The following is a 10,200-nucleotide window of genomic DNA, read 5'->3' on the forward strand; positions in this document are numbered from 1 at the left end:
AAAAAAAAAGAACTACCAAATTTATTATTCAGTGATAATATCCAGAAAAAATTGAAATTTTTGTTTAAAAGATGGTTATATAATTTATCCAAATCGATTTTAAAAAAAACTATTTATATAAAATAAATTAATTTTTTTAATCAAATTAAAAAATAATATGGGTCAGTAATCTAAAAAACAATTTTATGTAGTGAATTTTCGCTTAATGCAATATAACAATCAACTCTTAAAGAAAATACAAATTAGGAAAAAAAAAAACTAAAGCAATATCAATATGTGCACAAAGAGATTTTTCCTAACTAAAATCCGCACAAACTCTCAACAACAGCAACTACTACACAAAGGAACTAAAAAGCAGACATGACCAACCAGCCACTAATAGAAACAAGAAGGGAAAAAAACCCTAATAGAGTTATTTAAATATTTTTCATTATATGTTTTTGGGTAAATATATTTATTTTGATGTTTTATACTTTTATTTTTCAAAATAATAACTAAAGAGATTGGATTTGAAGAGGTGGAGGCAACGAGGGTGTTAGAAGAAGTTGTATACTTGTATGGTTAAACCATCATCTTTCTCATATCATATGGAAAACCATCAAAACAATAACCCGACCCGTGACCCAGACCTAGCAGAAGAAGAGAAGAAGAAGCGAAACCAACACCCTCAGGTTTGGGGCACGTGGGAGGAACTCTTGCTAGCGAGCGCCGTCAACCGCCATGGCTTCAAAGACTGGGACACCGTCGCCATGGAGGTACAGTCGCGGACCTCCGTACCCAACCTACAAGCCACCGCGCTCCACTGCGAGCAGAAATTCCACGATCTCAACCTCCGATTCGCCGACCAATTAAACGACGCCGTCCCGCCGCTTCTCCAGAACGGCGCGGCCTCCGTCGATAGCTCTGATCATGTCCCCTGGCTCGACGAATTGCGGAAGCTCCGGGTCGCCGAGCTCCGCCGCGAGGTCCAACAATCCGACGTTTCTATCCTGTAAATCTCATCATAAAAATATTTTATTTAGTTTTCGGTTAATGATTATTGTTTAACTTTTCTGTAGGTTTTGGATCTAATTTCCTTTTTTTTCATTTTATAATTATTTCTTTTCCTTCAAGGTCGTTGCAGTTGAAGGTGAAGAAGTTGGAGGAGGAGAGAGAGAAAGAAAATGACGGTAAAGTCGATGAGAAAGCAGATCTGGCGGTTTGCGGCGAGGCACGGCCGGGAAACGATGGAACCGGCGGAGAAAGGGAAGTTCCGGAGCCGACCGGTTCTGAACCGGAGATTCGCCGGCTCGAAGAGAGCACCACGAACACCGATAAGCTTTTGCCAACCACCGGTGACGAGTCGGACCGGGAAAATCAGTCGGTTAATGAGTCGAACTCGACCGGTTCGCGGTTTGAGGGAGGGAAAACCGGGGCAGGAGATGGTGATGGGAAGACGGGGGTAGGGGCGGTTCCGGTTCATCCCGGTCCGAAAGAACCGGATCCGGTTGGCAGGAAGCGGAGACCGATTGGGGAGGAATCGAATAACGGAAGCTACGATACTGAGGTTAAAGTTCCAACGTGCGAGTCGCAGCCGCCAAGTGAGGAGAGGAAGGCAGAGGATGGTGGCTCGTCCGAGTTGCGTGATGACTCGGTGGGCCACTCGGGGGAAGGGGGACGAGGGACGAGGGAGAGCAGCGAGGTGCAGAGCTCTGCTAGCCTGACGAGGAAGAGGAAGACGCGGCGGAGGAAGGAGGCTTCCGGTGGTAGTGGTGGCGGCGAGGTGGCCCCGGAGAGTGACGAGACCATGGTGAAATCCGAGCCGTTGATTGGGCTGTTGGAGATGATCAAGGCACACGAACACAGCTCATTGTTCGAGCGCCGTCTCGAGAGCCAGGTATTCCATTCCACCCTCCCCTTTTCGAGAGGATATAATTGGGATTTCACACACACTCAAAAATTTGAAATAACTAATTTTTAAGTTTTAACTCCCCTCCCTCCTCTTTCTTTCTTTTAACAAATTAATAATTTACATGCATGCACGTAACAAATTTTTTGCTTCTCTTTTAGAAGAAAAAACACCAATGGATTAAAACATGTATATTTAAATTAAATTAAGAAAAGGAGTTTTGCTTAAAGACATTTATGATTACAAATATTACAAATAAAAAATTATAATTTAAAAATATAATTTTTTATATTGAAAGAATAACAAGTTTTTAATAATATTTTTTAACGAATGTTCTTAAATACTCTTTAATTAAATCTTTTAAACAAAATACATATTTTGATTTGTTGTTAAGAAAACTTGGGTATACAGTGGCAACAAGGAGGGCATTGCATACGTTCCCTAAATCATGACAGTCCAACAAATGGGGACCACTCTTGAAATTTATTGGTTTTTTACGGGCATGAAGTTTGTGAATAAAAAATAGTCCAAGGAAATAAAAGTAAGTTTAACTTTATGAAATAAAGAAAACGCCGGAAAAAATTTGGTCACAAGTAAAACTTTGGGGGAATTGGTAGGTACCTGCGGGCTGCGGCACAGACGTTGGCCCCTTTATCTGCAAAGCCGATATAGATAATTAACCGTCTAAAAATTAAAAGTAACGAATTTATATGCATTAGTAATTTCATAAGTATCTTTCCTATATATAGTATTCAATTAAAAAATATATATTTATTATAAATATTACTTAAATCCATCGATTCAAGATGTCATGCAGGCAAAATTATTTTCTTTACAATAGGACTAGCTTTATGCCGAAAAAGGATCAATACAAGACAACCATTTTTAGGCAGTTTTTCCTTTTCAAGCAAAAGATAATTTACTTCATCAGGCCCCCTTATTAATTTTTTTTACACAAAAAAATAAAATTTGCATCTTTGTTTTTAAGGAAAAAAAAAAGATTATGGTTTAGCCGAGCACATAAATTCCTTTTAAGCCCAGGATTGGGTGGACTTATGTAACGTGGTAACTTATGGTTGAAAGCCCATAGTTTGGTTTGGTATTGGGCCATGTTACCGTATTCAACACGACCCAAAGTATTCGAAATGGCCGAATTATCCATGTTTATATTGACAAAATACTACCACTATTATCATTTTTCTTTGTTTCTCTACTTGCTCCCATGCTTCGCGGCGGTTACGTGTTTCAGTGTTTGGTCACAGGTCGTAATCAACTAACCGTGTCGCGTATTATTTCTTAGATGTTTGAAAGTCTAATCCTTAAGTTGTGGATTAGAGGGAAACCATGGCTTGTAGTTGTGGCTGGTCGTTTAATAATATGGAACAAAGAAAATCTGGACGGTAGTGGAATTACTAATGGGCCCTATAGCGCCTATATTGTTCCTACCTTGTTCTTTTACCCGTCCGTTCTCGATTAAACAACAAAAAGTGAGGCCTTCATTTTGCACAAGTGGATATGGTTTTGATAAAACTAATGTTTTAACGCTAATGTCTAAAGATAATCAAATCTGTTTTACTTATAATCACCACAAAAAAAATCTGTTTTACGTGTTAATGATTGAAAAATCCACTTTTATGTATCAATTAGCTCGTTTATTTTTATTTTTTCTTTTATAGAACTTTACCAAAAAACAAAATTAGCTTGTTTATTTCTTTTGTTCAGAATAAATATATTCTAATTTTACGTCCTGAATGTAACTAAAATATAAAACTATATTTTCTATTTAATTTTTTATTTCAAATTCGTGTGAAAAATAGAATTTGTGTTTGATCATTTAATAAACTCAGATTTTAATTATTAATACTGAAAGTATTGGATTTTCAATGTACTTTTTGACAAGAGAAATATTAAAGGATTATTAGAGTTTATTATTTTTTACCATTACTTAACTATCAATTTAATTTTTTTAGTCAAATAATTTAATAATATATTTTATCTTATATTTTTAAATATTAATAGTAAAAAACAATAAATTCCAATAGTGCTATAGTATTTTTGTTTTGATAGTTTTATTAAGAAATAGTAGTTATTCGACACTTTTTTTTCTTGTTTTTACTTTATCTTTTAGTCTAAAATTAATTAATTCTTTATTTTTTTTCCATGTTAAAAGTATTGGTCTTTAGAATTCTTCAATGGATAAAAGTAGGACATTTTAGGTGAGTTTGTGTAATTATTATAACAATTTAGTAATTTGCTCAGTTTTGGCCTGTTCTGGTACATGGCAGCAGGAATCGGAAAGATACAAAAACATTGTAAGACAGCACGTGGATTTGGAAACCATACAATCGAGACTCCATAAAGGACATTATTCCTCTAGCACCAACTCTTTCTTTCGTGACCTTCTCCTCCTCTTTACGAATGCCACCGTCTTCTTTCCCAGAGACTCCCTGGAATCAATGGCGGCGCAGCAGCTGCGGCGCCTCGTCATGGCAGAGATGAAAAACCAAGGCCAAGCACAATCTGAACCCACCCCACAGAAGACGGATTCCAACCCTCCAAACGCTCCTCAAGCCAAACCAGAATCTCTCCTTTCCAAGCACAAAGCCTCTGCTCCAATATTGGTATGCCGAAAACGCAGTTCAATGTCATCTAAACCTTCTCCGGCGACCTTTGGCCAAAAGGGTGACCAACCCATCACCGATAAGAAGGAAAAACCATCTTCTGATGCAAAACCACCCATGAAACCCTCTTCTTCCGAGACAGATGAAGATGAGCCTCCCAAGGCCAAGGAAAAGCCGGTCACCGGAGCTCGAAGCCTGAGAAGAAGCAACAAGAACCTCAGCAGCAACAGCAATTCTGGCAATAAGAAACTCCCCACTAACTCCACCATAAAAGCAGGGACTTTGGTGACCAAGGCTGTCGAAGCCGCAAAACCAGACAAGAGCAAAGCAGAGGGAGGGCAGGACAAGAAGAAGAATGCCGCTGCTGATTTCTTGAAACGAATAAAGCGAAACGCTCCAGTGGAGGCACTGAAGAGTGGCAGTGGTAGTGGTGGAGGAAGTAGTAGCAGCAGCAGAGGTGGGACTGCAAGTATGAAAGAGCAAAAGAAAATTGTGAATAGTGGAAAGGGTGATAATAAAGGGAAAGAAAGGGCGTCAAGGCATAATAACGGTGGAGGAGGAGGGTCAGGGGATAAAAGGAACAAGAACGTTGTTGAGAATAGCAAGAGGAGTGTAGGTAGGCCTCCAAAGAAAACAGCAGAAAGCAATACAGCTTCTGCAAAGCGTGGGAGGGAAAATAGTGCTAGTGCTAGTAAGGATAAGCGACCCAAGAAACGTTCTAAGAAATGATCACAAATTTCATAATTAGTTAGGCCTTTTTTATTTTTATTTTTTTGTATATTATTATTGTCAGAGTGTCTTTCTTACTTATTTTACACTACTAATTTATTGATCAGTTGTGGCCTGTAGTCAGTTCAGTTATATGTAACTTTTTGTATCTCGGGTCAATCCTTGTAACATGTTTAACTCCTTACTTTATTCCTTCAGTGGAAACCTCATCGTCTGTTTTAATACATGTCACAGGTTTTTTGTTTGACCAATAAAAACCAAGGTTGTGAGAACTAGACTTCTCAATGAATTGATAAGGTAACTGTTTGTTGGTTTAATGATTTGATCAAAGTTTAACTAGTTTAATTAAATATTAAATAAAATTATTAAAAATTTAATATATAATTTTAAATATTTAATAATTTTTAATTTAATAAAATTTTATAATTTTATAATTTTATATAATAAATTATTTATAATTTAATATTAAAAATGTACAAATAATTTTAAATATCAAAATTCATAACTAAATTAAAACGCACATAACAAAAAACATATAATGTTTTACTATCAAAAAAATATTAACAAAGATCGATACTAAGGTATTAATGTGTTATAAACCTTTAAAGATCCTTCATTCTATATTTTGGATAAGCTCAAGCCATCATTATAGAAGAAACATAGCATAACTACTTAGATGAAAATAGCAAAAACTTGAGACTGTCTGCAAACTTTTAGTTCTTCAATATCGTTCATACTAGTACGAGGAAGACCCTTCCCTTATATTTCCTTTTTATCCTTTGAAATAATATCCATCGCCATGAGAATGTTAAGAGCATCATAGATCCTTCTACGGATATTTTTCTCATCATATTGTTGCTGATAAATGTTCAACTCAAGAAACATAAGTTACTTATCTTAAACATTCACTCTGTGAAAAAGAATATAAAATAAAAATAAAAAAACTACCATTTGTACCCATGAACTTTACGAACGCTGACAAAAGTACCCATGGAAGAAGAAAAGTGACTTTGTACCCATGAAAGGCTGGATCCGTCTGTCGATAGTACCCGAACGTCATTAAAACGTTAGCTCCGTTAAGTTAAAAGCCAACGTGGAATGTTAACTGCTTACCTGGCATTAAATCAGCAGTCTAACGTGTCCAAGCATAAATATACGGTTATAACATCACCCATTCCCCTAATTTATCTTCAACTGATTCCCCAATTTCAATTTCAAAACCCTAGAATGTCTAGGAGAAGCAGAGGTAAGCAATGTTCTTCGAATGGAAGCATCAGCGAAGAAGGGACTTCGTTTTCCAAGAGGGGTGAAGAGAAGACTTTGTCTAGGAGATGCTTTTGTGGACAGGGTGTGGTGTTGCTATAATCTGGAACCTTAACAAATCCTAGGAGATGGTTCATAAGGTGTCCTCTATGGAAGGTAAGTCTTTTTGTTTTTGTGCTTCTGATCAGATTAACTTATTTTGAATGATTCCTTATTCCTCCCTTTCACACTACAGACGATGGATTGCAAGTATTTTGTATGGGTGGATGAGATTGACGGAGGATGGGAAGGACTGGCAAGAGCCCTTGTTAGAAAAAATCAAGATAGCTCCTGTAGTAACCATGAGGTCAATCTCACTGGGCAAAGAAGAGAGATTGAAGAGAATAGTGTGAAGATCTTGTTAAAGATAGGGAAGCTCCAGGGTGAAATTAGAAGTATTAGGTCATGGATTATAACTATTTTTTTGAGTTTACTGATTTGTGTAGGGCTGAATCTACTCCAATTAATCAATATGTAACTGTGCTTATGGTGTATGTTGTCCTGGGTTCTTTTTGTGCACCTTTTTTGTTTCAATGATGATGAATTTAGAAGCTTGTTGGTCTCGATGATGATGAACTTTGAAACTCTGTTACTATTTTCACTTGTTGTGAAAAAAGTCAAGTTGTGTAATGACATTAATCTCCATGATTGTTAATGCATTTGATTCTGTTAGATTGGAGTTAACTCAATTTTGACAAAAAAAAATATAAATGTCGTGATCTGTCTTAATCTAGCCAGAAACATGGCATTGTAAAATACATAGCAAAGTTGTAACCTGAAAATGGAACTAAATATTCATTCCATAAGATATAATAAACCCTGAAGTAATTTACTCATATGCAGTTATCAACAAAAGCCTCAAAAGGAGGATATGAGTTTGATGTAGCAGTAACAAATCAAATGTACCTAATAGAACATTTACAAACCATAAACATGAAAGCATCAAGTTGTGTTGTTTAATTACTAGGCATAAGTTACAAAAAAAACCATAATATAAGAGTTCATAGAGCTCTCATTACAGTAAGTACTTCATCAAAAAACAAATTCACACAAGAAAATCCTATTTGTTGGGTGTGGAGTTGCTGCTACCACTAGAAACCCCGTTGTTGTTGCCACTTGAAGATGCTTCTGTTGGTGGACGAAACCCCGGTACTGGCCATCTGCCTGGTGTTTGAATTGTGGATGGTGGAGTTGGCATGAATTGCATAAATCGTGTAGTGGTACCTCGGCTTGCAGCATGCATTGTTTGTCTGGTAACTCTTGGAGGCGGTTGGTTAGTTGGTGATGTAGGCCTAACAACAGAAGGTTGTGGTGTGGTAGGCGTTATGGGAGTAGGTTGTGGTGGGGCAGGTCTGAGTGGAGAAGGTTGTGACGGTGGTGGCCTCTTAATATTTCTCCTCCTAATTGGTCTCTTGGACATGGTTGGTTTTATGATAGGTCTAGGTGGCACATATGTAGTAGAGGAGTTAGAAGGTGGAGGTCTTGCTGCCATAGGTTCTTCAGAAGGATTCACACAGTTCAGATCATCAACATTCACCTATAAATGTTGATAATTGCATTAGCTCAAATTTTAATGCAAGATAAATTTATCTTCATGCCAATAAGTATAAGAAGAGAGTGGATATAAATAACTTACACTGGGTGAATCTGAAGCTGATGCTTCAGCATCTGCTGCCTCCAAAGTCTCTTCCCAATACATCTCTTGCTCTCTGGTAGCATCCTCATCAAGATCATCAACACTCATACCTTCAGATCTCACTGCTGGACCCTGATGCTGACGACCACTACCTGATGCAGCTCCTCCACTAGCCATACCTTCTTTCTTCTTGTCACATCCTCTGCTGTTATGACCAGTCTGAGAAAACAGTAGCAATAATTGCAATTTTAATTTTTTACAATACAACCAATATGCAGAAGTAAACAAATGAGATATGGAATATAAGGTTATACCTTCAGACAATATGTACATTTAATGGGGCCATATCTCCTCTTTGCTCTATGGGGATCAGGATTCTCTCTAGGACCATCTCTACGAGCGTCTCTCTTTTTAGTAGGTCTCCCAATAGGCTTCCTATACACTGGAGGCAACAATGGATAGTGGTTTCCCTTCTCCCAGTACTCCTGGCTTGGGACAGGTTGAACTGTCCACTGATATGCTAGGTTGTATGCTCCCATAGTAAGCCAGTTATGAGCAAAGTCCTCGGCTCTACGATTTTGGTATGCAATGGCAGCACAGGCATGCCTACATGGAAGTCCAGTAAGCTGCCATAACCTGCATGAACAGGTCCTTCTCCCCAAGTCTACACTCACCTTCACAGGTAGCCTTTGAACTTCATAGACATTCCCATCTTCATCACCGGATGGGAAGGGCCTCCAATAGTTGCTCTCTTTTTTCTCCCTTTCCAAATGGCTTTGTTGCACAGGGGTTATTCTACCATGATATCCGACAAGTGCCTTCTTGTTTCTTGCCAAAATCCTCATTACATAGCCTCTCACTTCCTGCGGTAAAGGAACATATTGGGTAAGGAATTCGTCTTGTGGATCATCAGAGGTAGAGGGTGGCTCTGTGTATGTTGGTGACTTTGGCTGGGCATTATTGTCAAGCTGAATAGATGGTGCTGGAACTGTGTTTGGTGTAGCAGATTCTTCAGATACATTAACTGTGTTTGGTGCAGCTGGAACTGATTGATTTGGGCTGGCATCTGGTTGGGCCTTTTCTGTACCATGGGTCTCCTCTGTAATTTGGGCTTCAGTATGTACCCCTTCCAGGTGAAGAATTCTTCTAGGACCTGTTGCCTTCTTTGGAGTTGGAGTCCTCCTGACACAAACTTTCCTCCTCCTCCTTCATGGAGTTACATTAACCTGATCAGGTGCTTGTACATCAGCTTCTTCATTCGTATCTACAACATCTGCTTGGCTAATTGGGTGCTCTTTGTATAATTCAATCTTTTGTCCATTCTCCACAGCAGCTTCATACATCTTAACGACATCCATGTCAAGTCGCAGAAGCCTCAAACCACCCTCAATTTCCATTCCAGGCTGTCGCCAGTAGAAATCGGAGATGATTGGATACCCAATGTCTTTCAGGAGGTCACTAATGAAGAAGCCATTCAGAGTATCCACGTTAACTCTCTCCACCTCAGTAATTTCACCTTCTGCATAACATAACTTGCCATCCGATCCCCTTTCAAGTCTACCTCTATGGTGTATTATTAATGTGATATGTGTCGTGGTAACCATTTCTGTCAATAAAAAAAGAATGAACAGTCCATATCAATACACCTACTATTTCAACAAGGACATTCAACTAGCGCATGACCAAAGTTTAATCACAATCATCATCAAAAAGTTCAGTATACAGTTGCACTTTATTTGAGATAAGCAATAAGAGAAGCTAAACTGCAATAGATAGTATGAATACAAAATACTACTTTTTGAATAATAGTATAAATCTTGTAATAGCTATATCACTCAACTAGATGTACCCAACTACATGTTCTACTGATTCCACTAATAAACAAAATCACAAAAGGCACTATAGCTATTATATTGATAAGGTACATTTGTGGACTCATCCAATACACTGATAAAGAGAAAAAAGAAAATTTAATAAACCTATAAACAATTGCTTCTTTGTTTAAAAATTGAAAACTAAATTTA

The 10,200-nt window shown here is 37.8% G+C and overlaps 1 protein-coding gene across 2 annotated transcripts; it reads left to right on the plus strand.

Annotated features, from left to right (window-relative positions):
* The first annotated feature begins 260 nt into the window (after positions 1-260).
* On the plus strand, positions 261-5,510 carry LOC112702981 (uncharacterized). Of its 2 annotated transcripts, none has more exons than XM_025754243.3 (3): positions 261-991; positions 1,114-1,876; positions 4,177-5,510. In XM_025754243.3, the coding sequence occupies exons 1-3, from the start codon at positions 558-560 to the stop codon at positions 5,236-5,238; spliced, it is 2,259 nt and encodes a 752-aa protein (XP_025610028.1). In that variant the 5' UTR covers positions 261-557; the 3' UTR covers positions 5,239-5,510. The 2 variants fall into 2 exon arrangements, with proteins under 2 accessions (XP_025610028.1, XP_025610027.1); XM_025754242.3 differs by having other exon boundaries at positions 299-991; positions 4,174-5,510.
* Positions 5,511-10,200: the final 4,690 nt, after the last annotated feature.

This window comes from Arachis hypogaea, chromosome 7 (genome assembly GCF_003086295.3).
Source record: "Arachis hypogaea cultivar Tifrunner chromosome 7, arahy.Tifrunner.gnm2.J5K5, whole genome shotgun sequence".
NCBI lineage: Eukaryota > Viridiplantae > Streptophyta > Magnoliopsida > Fabales > Fabaceae > Arachis > Arachis hypogaea.

Coding starts and splice junctions, on each gene's coding strand:
- LOC112702981 (XM_025754242.3), top strand. CDS start 558: ATGGTTAAACCATCATCTTTCTCATATCATATGGAAAACCATCAAAAC. Junction 992..1,113: donor CAATCCGACGTTTCTATCCT/GTAAATCTCATC, acceptor TTTTCCTTCAAG/GTCGTTGCAGTTGAAGGTGA. Junction 1,877..4,173: donor AGCGCCGTCTCGAGAGCCAG/GTATTCCATTCC, acceptor GGTACATGGCAG/CAGGAATCGGAAAGATACAA.